Genomic DNA, 19,290 nt, shown 5'->3' with positions numbered 1-19,290 from the left:
AACGGTGGTAGCCACTGTCATCTGTGAGGCTGTCAGTTGAAGCCCTACAACAGAGACTTGAGCACATAATCTAGGCTGACAATTCAGTGAAGTACTGAGGGAGTGCTGTACTGTCTGAGATGCTGTCTTTTGAGTGAGACAGTAAACCGGGGTCCCGTTTGCCCTCGTAAAAGATCCCATGACACTCTTCGAAGAAGAGCGGAGTAATTCTCCAGGTATCCCGACCAACATTTGTCCTTTAACCAACATCACTAGAACAGATTATCTGGTCATTTATCTTTTCTGTTGTGGTTCCTTGCTGTGCACAAATTGGCTAATGTACATTACAACAGTAACTACACTTCAAAAGTACTGTATTGACTGTGAAGTGTTTGGGATCATCCTGAGAATGTGAACTGTGCTATATAAATGCAAGTTTGTTTGTTCTTTAGGCTTTGAGTTGCTTCTGAAATGTGATTAGGTGCTTTATGAATTCTTGTATGTGGCTGGTGAACAAATGAGAATGTTTTACCTACCTTAAATATTGTTTTCTTCATTTGAATGCAACCTTCACATCACATACAAAGCTGCCGCCATAACTTCCCCTTTGTGTTTCTGTGCTCCATAGAGCTACTAACTTTGAATGCTGGTGTGCTTACGGTCTCAATTCCCTCTTTGCCTTTCAAAGAATGAACAATTAAAGATTTAAAATTAAGCCTGATGTATGGGAGGAGAGGAGCTTACTTCAGGATGGCTACAGTTAGTTTGAAATTCTTAGGGACTGGTCGTAGGCTTCCTTTGAGATGATGGCAACTTTCATTTTTGAACATGGAAGTTGAGTTTTGTAAAGAATGATATTTAACATTTATGATTATCCTATCTTCATTTCACTTGAAGCTTGATTCCTGCTGGATGTTTTGATACACTGCCAGGTTACCAGCTGCATCAATTTCAATACAGCCAAGGAGCAGTTCAAATATTCTAAAGAAATCAGCCTTCAGCTACATTGAAGTCAGGAATAGTAGAACAAAATGTATGTTTCTTAGCCTAGTACTATTACTAATCACATTTCACTTTAGGGGTGGGTTTGCCTGTCTCTGCCAGGTTGTCTGAGCAATCATCTCCAGTGCTGCTCAAGTACCTCTGGTGGATTGAATTGGGAGTGATTTTGGAATCTGGAATGGTCTGGGTTGAACTGATCCCTGTTGTTAAGACAATGTTAATCGTGAAATCCCCAATAACATCTTTACAACAAATTATGATTATCCATCAAAGCTATAGAGTAGTGATAACTGGGGACTCAACTATCCCAATATAGACTGGGATAACAATAATAATATAAGGGGCAAAGAGCGAGAGGAATTTTTGAAATGTGTTCAGGATAACTTTCTTGACCAGTTCGTTTCCGGCCCAACGAGGAAGGAAGCATTGCTGGACTTGGTTCTAGGGAATGAGACGGGCCAAGCGGAGCAAGTGTCTGTGGGGGAACATTTAGGGAGCAGCAATCATAGTATCATAAGGTTTAGAATAGCTATGGAAAAGGACATGGACCACTCTAAAGTAAAGATACTCAATTGGAGGAGGGCCAATTTCAATGGGATGAGAACAGATCTGGCCTGGGTAAATTGGAATCAAAGATTGGCAGGCAAAACTGTAATTGAACAGTGAGTGGCCTTTAAAGAGGAAATGGTTCAAGTACAGTCTAGGCACGTTCCCACACGGCAGAAAGGTAGGGCAACTAAAGCCAGAGCTCCCTGGATAACAAGAGATAGTAAGTAAGATGAAACTGAAAAAAGGGGTGTTTGACAGATGTTAGGTTGATAATACAAGTGCGAACCAGGCAGAATATAGAATGTTCAGAGGGAAGTGAAAAATGGAATAAGAGGGGCAAAGAGAGAGTATGAGAATAGATTGGTGGCCAACATAAAAGGGAATCCAAAAGTCTTCTACAGGCATGTAAACAGTAAATGGGTAGTAAGAGGAGGGGTTGGGCTGATAGGGACCATAAAGGAGATCTACTCATGGAGGCAAAGGGGATGGCTGAAGTACTAAATGACCTCATTTAGTACTTTGCATCTGTCTTTACCAAGGAAGCAGATGCTGCCAGAGTCTCAGTAAAGGAAGATATAATTGAGATTCTGGATGGGCTAAAAATTGATAAAGCAGAGGTACTTGAAAGGCTAGCTGTACTTAAAGAAGATAAGCGACCTGGTCAGGATAAACCCAGCAACTACAGACCAGTCAGTTTAACTTCAGTGGTGGGAAGCTTTTAGAAACGATAATCCGGGACAGAATTAACAGTCACTTGGATGTGTGTGGATTAATTAGGGAAAGCCAGCACGGATTTGTTAAAAGCAAGTAGTGTTTAACTAACCTGAGAGTTTTTTGATGAGGTAACAGAGAGGGTAGATGAGGGCAATGCAATTGATGTGGTGTAAATGGACTTTCAAAAGACATTCGATAAAGTGCAGCATGGTAGGCTTGTCATCAAGATTGCGGCCCATGGAATAAAGGGGGCAGTAGCAACATGGATACAGAATTGGCTAAGTGACAGGAAACAGAGAGTAGTGGTGAACAGTAGTTTTTCGGACGGGAGGGAGGTGTACAATGGTGTTCCCCAGGGATTGGACCACTGCTCCTCTTGATCTATATTAATGACTTGGACTTGGGTGTACAGGGCACAATTTCAAAATTTGCAGATGATACAAAACTTGGAAGGGTAGTAAACGGTGAGAATGATAGTGATAGACTTCAAGAGGATATACACAGGTGGCATGGGTGGACATGTGGCAGATGAAATTTAATGCAGAAAAATGTGAAGTGATACATTTCGGTAGGAAGAACGAGGAGAGGCAATATAAACTAGAGGGTACAACTCTAAAAGGGGTACCAGAACAGAGATCTGGGGGGTATATGTGCACAAATCATTGAAGGTGGCAGGGCAGGTTCAGAAAGCGGTTAAAAAAGCATACAGGAAGGATCCTAGGCTTTATAAATAGTCATGATGTGGAGATGCCGGTGATGGACTGGGGTTGACAATTGTAAACAATTTTACAACACCAAGTTATAGTCCAGCAATTTTATTTTAAATTCACAAGCTTTCGGAGGCTACCTCCTTCGTCAGGTGAACGATGTGAAAATGAAATCCTCGAGATGAAATCGCATTTATAATTCACAGAACAATGCTTGGTGAGTACAGACAGTTTTTTCAACTGCCCGTTGCCAAGGCAATCAGTGTGCAGACAGACAGGTGTTACCTGCCAGGTCTCACAGAATATACAAATCACCAAAAAAAAAACAACAAACAAAAAAAACAGAGATAGAGAGGTAGAAACATAGAAAAGACAGCAACTGACCCGTTATATTAAATACAGATAACATTTGTTCGCTGGTGGGGTAACGTGTAGCGTGACATGAACCCAAGATCCCGGTTGAGGCCGTCCTCATGGGTGCGGAACTTGGCTATCAATTTCTAGCCAAATTGATAGCCAAGTTCCGCACCCATGAGGACGGCCTCAACCGGGATCTTGGGTTCATGTCACGCTACACGTTACCCCACCAGCGAACAAATGTTATCTGTTTTTAATATAACGGGTCAGTTGCTGTCTTTTCTATGTTTCTACCTCTCTATCTCTTTTTTTTGTTTGTTGTTTTTTTTTTGGTGATTTGTATATTCTGTGAGACCTGGCAGGTAACACCTGTCTGTCTGCACACTGATTGCCTTGGCAACGGGCAGTTGAAAAAACTGTCTGTACTCACCAAGCATTGTTCTGTGAATTATAAATGCGATTTCATCTCGAGGATTTCATTTTCACATCGTTCACCTGACGAAGGAGGTAGCCTCCGAAAGCTTGTGAATTTAAAATAAAATTGCTGGACTATAACTTGGTGTTGTAAAATTGTTTACAATTTATAAATAGAGGCATAGAGTACAAAATTATGGAAGTCATGATGAACCTTTATAAAACGCTGGTTCAGCCACAACTGGAGTATTGTGTCCAGTGTTGGGCACCGCACTTTAGGAAAGATGTGATGGCGTTAGAGAGGGTGCAGAAGAGATTTACTAGAATGATTCCAGGAATGAGGGACTTTAGTTACGTGGATAGACTGGAGAAGCTGGGGTTATTGTTCTTGGTACAGAGAAGGTTGCGAGGAGATTTGATAGATATGCAAAATCATGAAGGGTCTAGACAGAGTAGATAGAAAGAATCTGTTTACATTGGTGGAAGGGTGAAGAACCAGAGGACATAGATTTAAGGTGATCGGCAAAAGAGCAAAAGGTGACATGAGGAAGTGCTTTTTTACACAGCGAGTGGTTAGGATCTGGAATGCACTGCCCGAGGGGGTGGTGGAGGCAGATTCAATCATGGCTTTCAAAAGGGAACTGGATAAGTACTTGAAAGGGAAAAAAATTGCAGGTCTATAGGGATAGAGTGGGACTTGCTGGATTGCTCTTGCATAGAGCTGGCATGGACTAGATGGGCCGAATGGCCTCCTTTCGTGTTGTAACCTTTCTATGATTCAATATAAACCTAGCAAATTTTTTGAATGTTTATGTGCATAAATATGGAGAACAGTGGACTGATGAAGCTGTGTGACATTATGAATGATTAATAAGAACATTGCTTCTATTTAGTTTTGGTTCTGGCTTCTTACCCTGTCCAATTTTTATCTATTCTATACATTTTTCTTTTTTGTCCATTTTCTTTAATACTTCTCTATTTTACTCTCTCTTTTCACATCTTTTATTTTTCTTTCTTTTTTGCCTTCATTCTCCCTTCATCATCATTGTGTTGTAACACCTGCTAATAAAGCTTCCTGAATTCTTGGTCTCCCAGTGATACACCACTCTCCACCCTGGAACCATGCAAGTCTTATCGATTTGACATCACCAGATTCCATGGTCTTAAACCGTCCATGTTATTGGACCTGACCTACTTGACAGGAGTCCACGAAGAGCCTGAAATATGCAGCAAGATGACACAAAATAAAGACCCCTCTGAGAAAGTTGTCAAGCCTGAACTGGAAAAAAAGTTGGATGAAGAAATTGCAAAATTTATGGCCGATGATGACCACAAAGATCCCTCCAGCTTACAAAACAGAGAATCTTCACGAGTCCTTTCTAAAGACTTACAGGATCATAATGAAGAAAACGTGGCTCGAAAAGGATGTGCTTTAAAAATGGATGCTGAGTTAATTGAAACCTGTCAGAGCTCATGTGACAGGAGTGTACAAAGCCATGAATTATTCCTAGCTGAACTACGTGCTATACAACTTTCATACATGTCTGTTGGGGCCATGAAAACCCTTAGTGTTATACTGAGTTATGGCAAATATGCGGACTTGCTTCTTGTTCCAAATATTACTGCAAGCAGTTCTTGTAGTTCAGACTATGCCAAAACTTCCTGCACCTCCTCAGAGAATGCTGAACTTAGAATGGTCCTTCATTACTTAATGAGGTGCATGGTTAAATGGGCAGTGCGACCATGTCCAATTAAACGCGTAGTTTCACTTGCTGATCTAGAACGTGCACATGTCATGATCTTCAAGTGTGCATTGGATTCCTTGGCAGGAGATTACGGAACCAAGGAGAGTAAAGGTAAGACACATTTGGCCAGAATAGCCTATCCTCATTATACTGTAATACTCTTGGTACCCAGCTTCTGATGCAACATATTCTTACCATTGCTTCATTAAAGGAGTAATAGGCCTTATTTAGTAATGAAATATACCTTTTATTCTCTAGGGTTTTTTTTGCTATTTCAGCAAACCAATTCTTTTGGTCCCAACTACCTCTAGATTATTAAAACATATCCAATAATACATTGAGACTGTTGCATTTGTCACTGGTGTACCATCTGCCTAAGAAATGCCGTTGGTCACAGGCTGTTGGGAAGAGATGGGTGCAACCTGCTAAGCATGCTACATTTTCAATGAGGGGTAGCACCAGTGCTGCTTCACTTGAAATTTTAAAAAATTCAGAATTGGCAGATTGTTTGTAGAACTTTAAGAGTTTTTTATAAACCGTATGATTAAGGCATATTGTTGTAGAGTAACCATGTAAAAATGCTTTCTTAGCTACATTAGTGACACAATGAGTAACTGCTCCAGCAGCTTGACTTGGGACTACAATAACACATTAACTGTGTTTGTTTTAACCTATAACTCATCCTTAGCTATGCTGAACTTTACAGCATATCAGAGATGCTCAGTTTTAGAAGGTTACAATATGTGTTTGGCCAAGTTAGCCCTCATTAAGTTACACAACAAAGTAATTGGTAGTAATTGTGCTATATCTGTTTAACTTTTTATATTTTGGACATTGTTAATCTAAAAACATAACCTTTTCATTGTGCTAGCAGTTCAACTACTGTATGGAAAAACTTCCCACCTTTCACTGCGGTGCTCTGGTTCCAGCCCCTGGGTTGTTGTCTGCTAATTCTAACTTCATTACGTGCCTCAGATGATCTTCCTTGACATCAGAAGGTGGTAGAATAAACACTTCATTAGAAGACTATAAATTGCCAAACAGATTTATTAACCAAGAAATGGATAAATGAGCAGAAGCAATGCTGCAATATAGATTCATAGTAATTGCAGGCTTAGCTTCCTTAGAAATTAGAAATAACAATAGCATCTGCTATGCTAAACTGCAGTGTAAACTGGACAGAAAACACGAGATTCCTGAATACTTACCTTTTGTGGCAATTTGTTCCTAACCATCCATGGAGTCTCTCTGGCCTATCTATCTCTCTGATGACTTCGGGTGAGCTCCTTAATTTACATATGGACATACAAAAATGGCCTTTAGGTAAAGACCAGCTGGTCCATCAAGCCTGTCCCTTATCATCGTGATGCGACTGAGCATCATGACTCCTATCGTGCCTTTACCCACCAGCTGTCAAATGTTTTTTTTTTTGGAGAGGCAAAAAAAGAGGGGTTCAAGATAGGTTTTTTGAGGAGGGTGGTGATGGCAGTTTTCAAAAGGAAGAGGAACCATGTACACTGTCAGTTAGAATGGGAGCCAAGAAGGTAAATTGGGTGATCAGGAGTATAATGAGAATTGGGTGGAGGGAGCCAGAGGTGGGTCTCATGGACAAGATTAACTTGGATAGGGCTTTGGGGAGATAGGAGAGAAGCTGGAAACTGAATTGAAGACTAGAGCAGGAAGGGGATTAGTGGGGTTTGGCTCAGTTGGCTAGTTGGCTAGTTGGCTAACCCGCCTTTGCACTATATCCCATGACATCTTTAATGGTCGTAAAGAAATTAAGTTGGGGTTATCTTTGCTATCCAGGATATTTTAGATTAGTGGGCGACTTTGGCAAAGAGTAACGCCCGGTAGAGCTTGATGTGGTCCAGCCAGATTTGGTGATGGATGGCTAAACCAGGTTTGCGTCAGATATGTTCCAATCTGCACCCCTTGGACTTGAGGGGGCAAAGATGTGGACCATACCTCATGACCAAGCAACACTCTGAAGGAGCATGCTACAGTGGTGATTATGATCTTAGGGTCATAAACGGAGGACAGGGAGAAGACTATGTATAACGGTTCAAAGTTAAAGTCTGCAGCTCTAATGGGATGAAGTCGACTTATAGAATCACGGAGTCTGCTTGGAGTGTCTGTGAACCAAAGTCCAGTTGTGGAGAAGGATGAATCTAGGAATCATTTAATGGGTAGAACATTAGCGGAGGTGCTGGTGAAGGTTGTCCAGTGGAAAAACAGGGCCAAGAAAGAGTCTACCATAATCCAGCAGAGGTTGATCCTGGGGCCCAGTGGCAGTGTGTAATGGGCTCAGGTGTTAGTGCACGCCGGCTGATACGGTGGACCAGAGGAGCGAGTAGCAGTGGAAGAGAAACCCCAGGACCAAGAGTAATGAAGACCAGGGATCCAGGAGAGGGTGAAGGGTAAATTCACAGGACCAGTGCAGATGAGGCAGTTGGGCCCCGATATTAGCGGGGGGGGGGGGGTGCGATTGGGCACGTAGCAAACCCGCATGAACCATGGGCTGCTTGTGGTGATTCTTGGGTCAATATAAGTCAGATCCTAATGTTTGATCGCAACAAAAAATAAATTGAGATGATGGGATTTGGTGTTTGTGAGGTAACTCCCATTAGCTGCTGCAGTGAGTGTAGAATAGTAAGTAAAGGAAAAGGTAGTGATGGAGAGTGAAAGAAGTTGAATCTAGCTAGAGGAGAGTGGGGAAGAAAAGAGTTTTAAAAACAGTTGGCTGCCTGAGTAAATTCAGCTGGAAGGAGAGATTTCTACATTTCTTGTGTTTGGTTGGTTTCTCCAAGCACAGGTGGTACCATGACAGTTAAAAGAAATGGCAGTACAGAAGTAATGCAAACAAAAGTGCCAGTTGGTGAAGAATTTAAAATTGTTAATGGGGACATTGGAGGTAGGAGTGTGAAAGATGCAGCATAAAAAATTGCATGAGCAAGTAGTTTGTAAAAGACTACAATGGCATAGATCAATACAGGGCAGGAGAAGGTTTGTAACTGGCAGAAATAATGATAATTAGACTCGTGTGATAAAATTAGAAAAGAAATGGGGAATTTAAGGACATTTCTAAATATGCGGAGAATTTTTTTTCTTCAAATTCCTATACATTTGAACAATTTTGCTAGAGCTTACAGTATTTTAGAATTTTACTGGACCAGAGCTCATTTAGTAAATCCAAGTTTTTTATAAAAAACTTTTTTTTTGTTTTACATTTATTTATTGACAGCATGTTGACAAGGAAGCCATTAGAGTTGTTGAGGGCCCTTGGTAAATGATGAATGACGCTATGCCAGAGTTTGGTAGGAGGGGAACATACTATCACAAAAGCTAGGAGTAGCAAATTTGCCACGAGTTTTATTTAGTGCTGAACCAAGCGTCTTTGCCTGTCAAACTTCAACTTTTATTGATGTTTTTTTTAAATTGAATGTGAAGAACTGCACTTTCCACTTGTTTGGAAGAAATATTGACTTAGATATGTTTTTTTTAAATCCTAATTTTAGATGCTTCATTAACAGAAAATGCAAGACTTCACTCTCAAGCAGCATCAACTTCATCTAGTACAGTTTCTCTCTATAGTAACTCCTCTGAGGAAAGTACGGGCGTCCCCTTCTCAATCCCAGCTTCAAACTCTTCTTCAGCTACTAATTTGGGTTCTTTAGTGTCTTCTAATGGACTGGAAAATTTTAATCCCTTCTTGCCGGTCAATGTCTTACAGTGAGTGAAATATTGATAATTAACTTCATATTTTAGCACATCCTCCTGTTTTATTGATAGAGAACGTCCAATCTGTATTTGGTAAGCCCCTTAAAGGGCTTTTACTGTTTTTTTAAGGTTTCATACCAATTCCTAAGTATCGGCACAGTTTTAAACACTGCTACTAGAATTCGGAATATATAAATGTTATTTATGTTGGTACACACAAGTGCATTATGTTTTAATTGAGGACAGCCAGCTTTAATGATAAACAAGATTTCCAGTATGGTTCTTCAAGCTTTCCTCAGTTGTAACTTATTGTATGTCCTGCAAGTTCATTATTGATTGTCAGCTTGATTGCAGTTTCAACATTTTCCTTTAGGTCTGTGGATCCAGTGACATCTGAGGCAACTCAGCTAGTGAGGTCAGAGGCAGCAGTGCAAATGGTAGCTTTGTAGTACTGCCTAAAATTGTTTTTATATAGGATAAGTTTTTTTTATTGGCAGCAGGTGCACTAATAGCAATAATAAATTAGCATTTCATGTTGTAATTGACCAATAATGGTGAGTTGCAATGGGGAGAGTGGCCCTCAGTTTTCAATAATTGAAAATTGAGAACATCCACATGATGAATTGAAAGTCTCAAAGTGCAATTCCATATAAATAGTGTTGCATAGTCTCAGTTAGTACAGCACAGGAGGAGGCCATTCGGCCCATCATGCCTGCTCTTTGAAAGAGCTATCCAAGTAGTCCCACTCATCTCTTTCCCCATAGCCCTGTATTTTTTTCCCTTCAAGTATTTATCCAATTCCCTTTTGAACGTTACGATTGAACCTGCTTCCACCAACCTTTCGGGTGGTGCATTCCAGATCATTACAACTTGCTGCGTAAAAAAAAAAGGTTTCCTCATGTCACCTTAAGGGTGTCTCCTTATTTACTCTGTCAAAACTGCTCATAATTTTGTACATCTCTATCAAATTTCCCCTTAACCTTCTCTGTCCTAAGGAGAATAACTCCAGCTTCGCCACATAACTGAAGTGCCTCATTCACCATTCTAGTAAATCTCTTTTGCACCCTCTCTAGGGCCTTGACATCCTTCCTAAAGGTGTGGTGCCCAGAATTGAGCACAGTACTCCAGCTGAGGCCTAACCAGTATTTTATAAAGGTTTAGTATAACTTCCTTGCTTTTGTACTCTATGCCTCGGTTATTAAATGTAAACAATTTTACAACACCAAGTTATAGTCCAACAAATTTATTTTAAATTCCACAAGCTTTCGGAGGCTTCCTCCTTCCTCAGGTGAATGGTGTGGAAATGAGGAAGGAGGAAGCCTCCGAAAGCTTGTGGAATTTAAAATAAATTTGTTGGACTATAACTTGGTGTTGTAAAATTGTTTACAATTGTCAACCCCAGTCCATCACCAGCATCTCCACATCATCTGTTATTAAAGCCCAGGATCCCATATTTTTTTTTTTTAAAAACAGCCTTCTCAACTTGTCCTGCCACCTTCAAAGATTTATGTATGTGTACCCCCAGGACTCTGTTCCTGCACCCCCTTTAAAATTGTACCATTTAGTTTTATATTGCCTCTCATTCTTCCTAACAAAATGCATCACTTCACACTTCTCTGCGTTAAATTTCATCTGCCATGTGTCTGTCCATTTCACCAGTCTATCTATGCCCCCTGAAGCCTGTTATTATCCTCCACATTGTTTACTGCATTTGAGTTTTGTCTCATGTGCAAACCATGAAATTATACCCTCTACATCCAAGTCCAGGTCACTAATATACATCAAAAGGAGCAGTGGTCCTATCCCCATATCTGAGGAGGATAGAAAGATTGTGGCCAGAGCCTCTGCAATTTCCACCCTTACTTCCCTCAGTAACCTAGGATGCATCCCATCTGGACCGGGTGACTTTTTTTACTTTGAGTACTGCCAATCTTTTAAGTACCTCCTCTTTATCTATTTTTATCCTATCCAATATCACTACTACCTCCTCCTTTACTGCTACAATGGCAGTATACTCTTCTCTAGTGAATACAGATGTGAAGTATTCATTTCGTACTTCAGCCATGCCCTCTGCCTCCACTAGATGATCTTTTTAGTCCCATGGTTTGCACATGACAAAACTCAGAAATGCAGTAAACAATGTGGAGGATAATAACAGACTTCAGGAGACATAGATAGACTGGTGAAATGGACAGACACATGGCAGATGAAATTTAACGCAGAGAAGTGTGAAGTGATGCATTTTGTTAGGAAGAATGAGAGGCAATATAAAATTAAAGGTACAATTTTAAAGGGGGTGCAGGAACAGAGAGTCCTGGGGGTACACATACATAAATCTTTGAAGGTGGCAGGACACCTTTGACTACATTTTTACTATTTATATGTTTATAAAAGACTTTTGGATTCCCTTATATGTTATCTGGTAATCTATTCTCATACTCTCTCTCTTTGCCACTCCTGTTCCTTTTTTGATGATCTCTGTACTTTCTGTATTCAACCTGGTTCTCTACTGTATTATGAACCTTACATTTTGTCATAAGCCTCCTTTTTCTGTTTCATTTTAATCTCTATATCTTTAGCTTTGGATGCCCTTCCTTTACCCCTCATGGGAATATGTCTACTCTGTACCTGAACCTTCTCCTCCTTGATTGCCTCCCATTGTTCAATTACTGTTTTGTCTACCAATTTTTGATTCCAATCCACCTGGGCAAGAAATAGCTCCTCTATTGTTCCTTAATTATAACCAAATAGATTCAGTCTTCGACCCCTCAACTACATCATCCCTTTCCAGTGCTATAGTAGTTTCTTTGATCAATACGCCCCCCCCCCACCTCCTTTCTTTCCTAATATTCTTGGCTACAAGGTATTTAAATACCCAATCTTCCCCTTTTAGCCAGGTCTCTGTTATTGCCACTATATCATAGTCCCATTTGGCAACTTGAGCCTGCAGCTCACCAACCTTATTTACCGTGCTACATGCATTTACGCACATGCAGTCCAATCTCATCTTAGACTGCCTCACATTTGCCCCTTGTTTGATCCCTCCTATTTCTGAACTATTCTTTACTCTAGTGTTCCTTGTCCCTCCCAGTCCTCTTTGCACTTTTTTTCCTTTCTAATGTTTCATCCTGATGCCCAACCCCCTGCCAAATTAGATTAAACACAAAAAGTTAGCATGCAGGTACAGCAAGCAATTGGGAAAGCAAATGGCATATTGGCCTTTATTGCAAAGGGGTTGGAGTACAAGTTTAAGGAAGTCTTACTACAATTGTACAGGGCTTTGGTGAGACCTCACCTGGAGTACTGTGTACAGTTTTGATCTCCTTATCTAAGGAAGGATATACTCGCCTTAGAGGCGGTGCAGTGAAGGTTCACTCGATTAATTCCTGGGATGAGAGGGTTGTCCTGTGAGGAGAGGTTGAGTAGAATAGACCTATACTCTGGAGTTTAGAAGAATGAGAGGTGATCTCATTGAAACATACAAGATCCTGAGGGTGCTTGGCAGGCTAGATGCTGAGAGACTGTTTCCCCTGGCTGGAGAGTCTAGAACTAAGGGGCGTAGTCTCAGGATAAAGGGTCAGCCATTCAAGACTGACATGAGGAGGAATTTCTTCAGAGGATTGTGAATCCTTGGAATTCTCTACCCCAGAGGGCTGTGAATGCTGAGTCGTTGAATATATTCAAGGCTGAGATAGATAGATTTTGGGACTCTTGGGGAATCAAGGGATATGGTGATAGGCGGGATAGTAGAAGTTGAGGTTGAAGATCAGCCATGATCTGATTGAATGGCGGAGCAGGCTCGAGAGGCCATGTGGCCGACACCTGCTCCTATTTCTTATGATGTGGAGATGCCGGTGATGGACTGGGGTTGACAAATGTAAGGAATCTTACAACACCAGGTTATAGTCCAACAGTTTTATTTGAAAATCACAAGCTTTCTCCTTCGTCAGGTGAAGTGTGTTCACCTGACAAAGGAGAAAGCCTCCGAAAGCTTGTGATTTTCAAATAAAACTGTTGGACTATAACCTGGTGTTGTAAGATTCCTTACCTATTTCTTATGTTCTTAAACACTCCCTCACAGCACCAGTTAACCACTCCACAAGGATATTGGCCCCAGCTCTGTTGAGGTGCAACCCGTCCATCTTGAACAGGTCCCTCCTGCTCCCAATGCCCTCCCCCCTGCACCATAGCTCCAGCCACAGTAACCTGCCTTAACCTACTATTCCTGTACTCACTGGCGTGTGACACTGGAAGTAATTTAGAGATTACTACCTTTTGAGGTCCTACTTTTTAACTTCCTCCCTATCTCCTGAAACTCTGACTGCAGTGCCTCGACAGTTTTCCTTCCACGGTCTTGGCTCCCACATGGACCACGACTTCTGGCTGTTCCCCTTTTCTCCCACCCCTTCCCCTCACCTCACCTCACCTCAAAATATTCTACACCCTCTCAGTGATGTCCCTTATCCTGGCACCAGGGAGGTAACACCATGTGGGACTCACATTGGCAATTGCAGTTAATGCTTGTCTTCCCCCTGACCATTGAATCCCCTATAACAAGTGCATTTCTTTTGTTTCCCCCCACCCTCCCTTGCAGCCATATCTCCCACAGTTCTGTGGATTTGCTCCTGACTGCACTTCCACGAGGTGTCAACACCTTCACTGGTATTCAACACTGAATACCAGTTTGTGAGTGCCACGCTCCCAGGGGACTCCTGCATTGCCTGCCTGTCCCTCCTAGTCTGTCTGGTGGTCACCCACTCCCTCTCCACCTGGACTCTCTGTAGCAGCGGGGTGACCACCTCCTGAAATGTGCTATCCACAAAACTCTCAACTTCCTGTATGCACTATAGTGATGCCAGTCGCCCCTCAAGCTCAAAAATTCTGATCTCAAGCAGTTGGTGGAACGTCCTGCACATGTGGTTTTCCAGGACACCCGAAGTGTTCTGGAGTTCCCACGTGATACAGGATGTGCATGCGATGGGCCCCAGCTGTCCTGCCATGTTAGCTAACAGTTATTGAAACTGTTTGTTTAGCTTTACAGCAATTTACCATTTATTGGACACTAAAACACTAACTAAAAAACACTAACCAACCACTAAAGACACTAACCAATGAGGGAGTGCAGCATAGGTTTACTAGAATGATACCCAGACTTCAAGGGTTAAGTTACAAGGAGAGATTACACAAATTGGGGTTGTATTCTCTAGAGTTTCAAAGGTTAAGGGGTGATCTGATCGAAGTTTAAGATATTAAGGGGAACAGATAGGGTGGATAGAGAGAAACTATTTCCACTGGTTGGGGATTCTAGGAGTAGGGGGCACAGTCTAAAAATTAGAGCCAGATCTTTCAGGAGTGAGATTAGAAAACATTTCTACACACAAAGGGTGGTAGAAGTTTGGAACTCTCTTCCGCAAACAGCAATTGATACTAGCTCAATTGCTAAATTTAAATCTGAGATAGATAGCTTTTTGGCAACCAAAGGTATTAAGGGATATGGGCCAAAGGCAGGTATATGGAGTTAGATCACAAATCAGCCATGATTTTATCAAATGGTGGAGCAGGCACAAGGGGCTGAATGGCCTACTCCTGTTCCTATGTTCTAATGAACTAAATACTTACTGATTTACCCTCAGCACTCCTCCTTGTCTTGTGATGTCACTTTTTGATTCCTCGCACAGCTCCCTTTATGCTCCGTTCAGTCTTAGTCTACAGTTCTTTGGTTTAAATCACTTCGTACCAAATTCCCAGTTGAAGGTCCTCATTTTGTTAGCAGTTAACTCTTTGTCTTTCCAACCTCTGTGCTTTTGCAAAGATCCTTATACTATATACCTTTCTGACACACCCTAGTTACAATTGATTAGTCAACTTCCAGCCACAATAATTAACACCTAGTCAGGAACCTACTTACAGCTGATTGTGTGTTAATTACTATCTGCCGCTGTTTGCAACACTGACTTGCAGCTTTTTAAAGTTATTAAACAAAGTTAAATTCCATTTTAAAATAAAACACATTTAGTACTTACCAGTGAATTCCCACACTCACCAAATTCCCAATTGAAAGTCCTCACTTTTAGCACTTCATTCCATTCTGTATTTCCCAACCTCTGTGCTCAAGGAGTTTCTGGTAACTCTATGAATAGAATATTGGATTTTTGACCAAAAGGCTATAGATTTGAATCCCAGGTTAAAAAACAATTGCATTTGCTTACCCTTTGATTTGATGTGCTTCTGGAAGTGCAGTCCTACCCTGTATCCTTAACAAACAGTGTAATTGACAGTAGTTATGCAATAATAGCTGCCCAGACATATAAATAACAGAACTTATAACTAAACATAAATGCACTGGCAGAAAAGACCCCTGAAAGGGGCCCATACAATCTAAACTCTTGGTCATCCCTTATTGAAGAACCCAGCAAAATAGTTCATTTGGCTGTTCAACTACAATATCGAAAAGTGTAAACTTTTTTTTATGGCTAGTCTGGTTGGTACAACTGGACTTTTATATTTTCATAAAAGATTAGGTGCTGAAATCAGCATGTTAAAATGTGCAATAAATCTAGTTGATTTCAGTAAATTTTGTACTCAGCAAAAGGCACTCTTTAAAAAAAATCTTTTAAAAGTGCTGTTGAGCAATAAACAGCTTGTACATTATTACTTATAATTGCTTAAAAGTTCTAACTATTAACTCTCCAACTGCTGGCTGGACAGATGGCATAACCTGCTGTTATGCTATACTGCACAAAATATACTTGAGCTGAAATGTCATCCGTGGCTGACATTTGTGCTGTGTCTTCTCCCAGATGGCAAGCTATCAATCTTAGATGGGTCATCAGGTACAGTGCCAAGTGAAGGTGAGTTTTTGAGCTGAAGAGGAGGGAGAAAATCATAAGAATCCCACTTCAGCATCTCTTGCTGTTTGACCACAAAAATTGGTGGAGGACTTGGAGATGTCCAGGTCACCCACCTGTTCATTTGCCCGGAGTCTGTGACCCATGCGACTGAAAAAAGGAGAAAATATGGCTCATACACCTTCAGTGAGGAAGACAATTTTAGTTCATTGATTGATTGTCTGCAGACAATATGATGTCACTATTGGAATGGGGAGATCATAGGAGACCCATTAATCACAACAGCACAACCTTCCTTGCCCCTTTCCTGATTTTTCATAAATAGTTTTGTTTTGGTGTCATCTCCTCATTTCTTTATTTCCTCTTCTCAAAAGTAGAAATGTATTATTATTGTTCAGAGCACATCTATAAATTAAGTATTCTGTCAAGTCATTTGTCTTTTTGATTCTTCTCGGGATATGGGTGAAAGCGGCCACATTTGTTGCCCATTCCTGGTTGCCTGAGTAGATACTGGTGAACCACTTTCTTGAGCAACTATCTATACAAGTGAGTGGTTTGACAGGTCACTTTGGAAAACATTGAGCATCAGCCATGTAGCGTAGACCAGATTCGCATGTAGAGCAGACAGGGTAGGGTGGCAGATTTCCTTCCTTCAGGTTACCCATTTGGGATCTTAGGACCATCCAGCAGTTTTCATGACAATTTGTTCTTGTGCTGGCCCACAAATTACTAGATTTATTGAATACATTTTCACAACTTGTCGAGTTAGGATTTGAAGTCATGACCTCTGGGTTGCTAGTCTAATTCCATAATACTACCATACCTCTGTGATGTCATTGTGAAGATGCCAGAAAAATGTAGAATTCTATTTCAATTGATTTTTCTCAAATGATCAGGAACTTTTGATCTAAAAACTCTTGAACCAATTCATCAGGAAAGAATAGTTCATTATGAAAATATTATATAATTTAGGCAGTGTTTCTTGGAGACCAGTTGGGGATCTCCAAGAAATATGACCTGAAGAATGCATGCTTTCATATAAACACAAGAACATTTTGAAAGATGTCTTATCCAGGTCTCTTGGAATTCACAGATAATCAGCTTCTGATCCTAGGAACCATGGATGTTTAAAGCACAGAAGGTGGCCATTCAGTCCATTGTGTCTGTTCTGGCTCTTTGCTAGAACAATCCAAAACTAATCTCCCTGCCCTACTCTTTCCCCAAAGTGCTGTATCTTCCTATGCTTCAAATATTTATCAATTTTTCCCTTAAAAGATGTCTCAGCCAATCCCTGTGGCAAAGCATTCCATGCTCCAACAATCCTTCGTGTAAAGAAATTTCTCCTGGTCTCCTTTCTATCTTCGGCACAATTTTAAATTAATGACCCCTTGCGCTAACTCCCCAACCAGAGGAAGCAGACTTTCCCTATGCACTCTTTCAAAACCCTTCTTAATTTTATAAATCTCTTTTTAGCCTTTGCTGCTCTGGTGTAAATACACCTCGTATCTAAAGGGGTAAATTTTAACCCTAAGAACAGGTGGGTTGGGGGCTGACTATTTCATACATTTATCCAGTTATCCATTAATTTTTCCTGCTCAGTGCATAGTTGTATTCCATTTAACAGATTATTCTTCTAATCAAATTCATCCTCCACATAGGTCAGAGAAAAGGAGGTAGTTTTCTATCTAATTTAGAATGCTTGAAGCTAATACATTTATATTTCAAATGTTCTCCCTTGTTTCTTCTTTACCATCTCTGTCAGTGGAACTGAGGAGGGAGGGCATAACTATGCAGCAGGAGAGATTGTATGGATCTCTTGAAGCTGCATTGACCTAAAAATCTTAAAGGAACAGTGTTCTGAGGTTCCCCATATCAATGGCAGCATCAACATATTGAAAGTGGAAGGTGAAATTCATTTTTTAAAACCCAGAAGGACGTAGCAATTTTGAGAATATTGTTGTGTGCATAATTAGTAACATTCTTATTTTCTACCATTACCTGTGCACTTCACACAGTTCAGTGGACAGATGACATACTGTCAGGCCTCAGTTGATGCCACTCTGAAACTGGATGGTTGGAAGTGTGCAAGCACTGCCCTGGTATAACTCCCACTCTGAATTTCTTCCCTGTGAGGAAGCGCCAAGCCTCCAGATGGCTGAGACTGATTCAGTGATTTGGGAAATGTGGGTAGGAATCAGTACGCTTCCACTGAGACACATCATGTTTGAGTACCATTATGCTAGTAGTTTTTAATCCTCTGACCTGAGGGAAAATCTAAGTCCTCTGGCCTTCTGATAGCAAAGTCTAGGAAGCTTAAGATTACAATATAATTTGTTGAATTTTAATTCCAATAATTCATAGAACAAACTTCTGAAATACAATAGCTTTTATATTAAATCTGAAGTGGTTTTGATTTATCTGTGCACAATTTCTAAATGACTTCTTAATTAAATTGTGTTGCATTTTGTTTTTTCCACATAGACAAATGGTTTTTGTGCGATTTCCTTCACTTTCTGGATTGCTTAACAATCCTTTATTACTCCCTGGGTTGAATGTGGTACCTACTATCTCAGATCATGATGGAGAGCAAAGGAATTATTTTTCATTTCCTTCTGCCTCTACCAGACAACATAGTTCACCTGGTAAGTACTAACGATCGTTTAAAAGACATTTTATATGCTTCTCATTTTAGTTTAGTTTCAATATATTTTACTTTCTCTGAACATTCACCATACTTTCTGTGAAATTTATTTTATGGTATTTAAATATTCTCTTTTCCCTTTACCACTCAAAAGAATTAGGTGCTCTCCTAACTTTATGGTGATAGCAAATTGATTAATAGAGATTGACTGCCTAATGGGAAATAAATTGCCCTGATGGGAAGTGATGCTCCTTGCCAGGAATAGTACAAAACCAGCAACACTTGTACTATTCCACACAAGTAGCATCACCTCCAATCAAGACGGTTCCTTTCCCACTAGGCAGTCAAGTCAATCTTCATTAATCAATTCTACCATTCAGGTAGATCTCAAGCCTCTGGCCTTCTGATTGGGTGCTTCTAACACCTCACTTAAATATCCAGTAACTTGGCTAGTCTCCAAATGATAGCTCACATGCATTAACATCTCAAAAAAATGAGATATTTAGAATCGTTGCAATTAATTTTTAAGTGATCGGCAGCAGAGTGGACAACCAGCTGTCTGCCTTTGCCAAAACCAATAATCTATAGATCAATTTGTCTATTGACTCATTTCCCCC

General features: G+C 40.6%; 1 protein-coding gene across 2 annotated transcripts in view; it reads left to right on the top strand.

The window, feature by feature from the left end:
* Window positions 1-19,290, top strand: part of LOC137322062 (probable E3 ubiquitin-protein ligase HERC1) — a 317,287-nt gene that overhangs the window by 145,244 nt on the left and 152,753 nt on the right. The window contains exons 38-40 of one of the 2 annotated variants that reach the window (XM_067985131.1): window positions 4,818-5,578; window positions 8,983-9,196; window positions 18,514-18,674. In XM_067985131.1, the coding sequence (XP_067841232.1) occupies window positions 4,818-5,578; window positions 8,983-9,196; window positions 18,514-18,674 (1,136 nt within the window). Of the gene's footprint in view, window positions 1-4,793; window positions 5,579-8,982; window positions 9,197-18,513; window positions 18,675-19,290 lie in introns of both variants that reach the window. The other variant, XM_067985126.1, reaches the window with a different exon arrangement.

Source organism: Heptranchias perlo, chromosome 1, assembly GCF_035084215.1.
Source record: "Heptranchias perlo isolate sHepPer1 chromosome 1, sHepPer1.hap1, whole genome shotgun sequence".
Taxonomy (NCBI): Eukaryota; Metazoa; Chordata; class Chondrichthyes; order Hexanchiformes; family Hexanchidae; genus Heptranchias; species Heptranchias perlo.
This window is presented reverse-complemented; position numbering and strand designations above follow the sequence as displayed.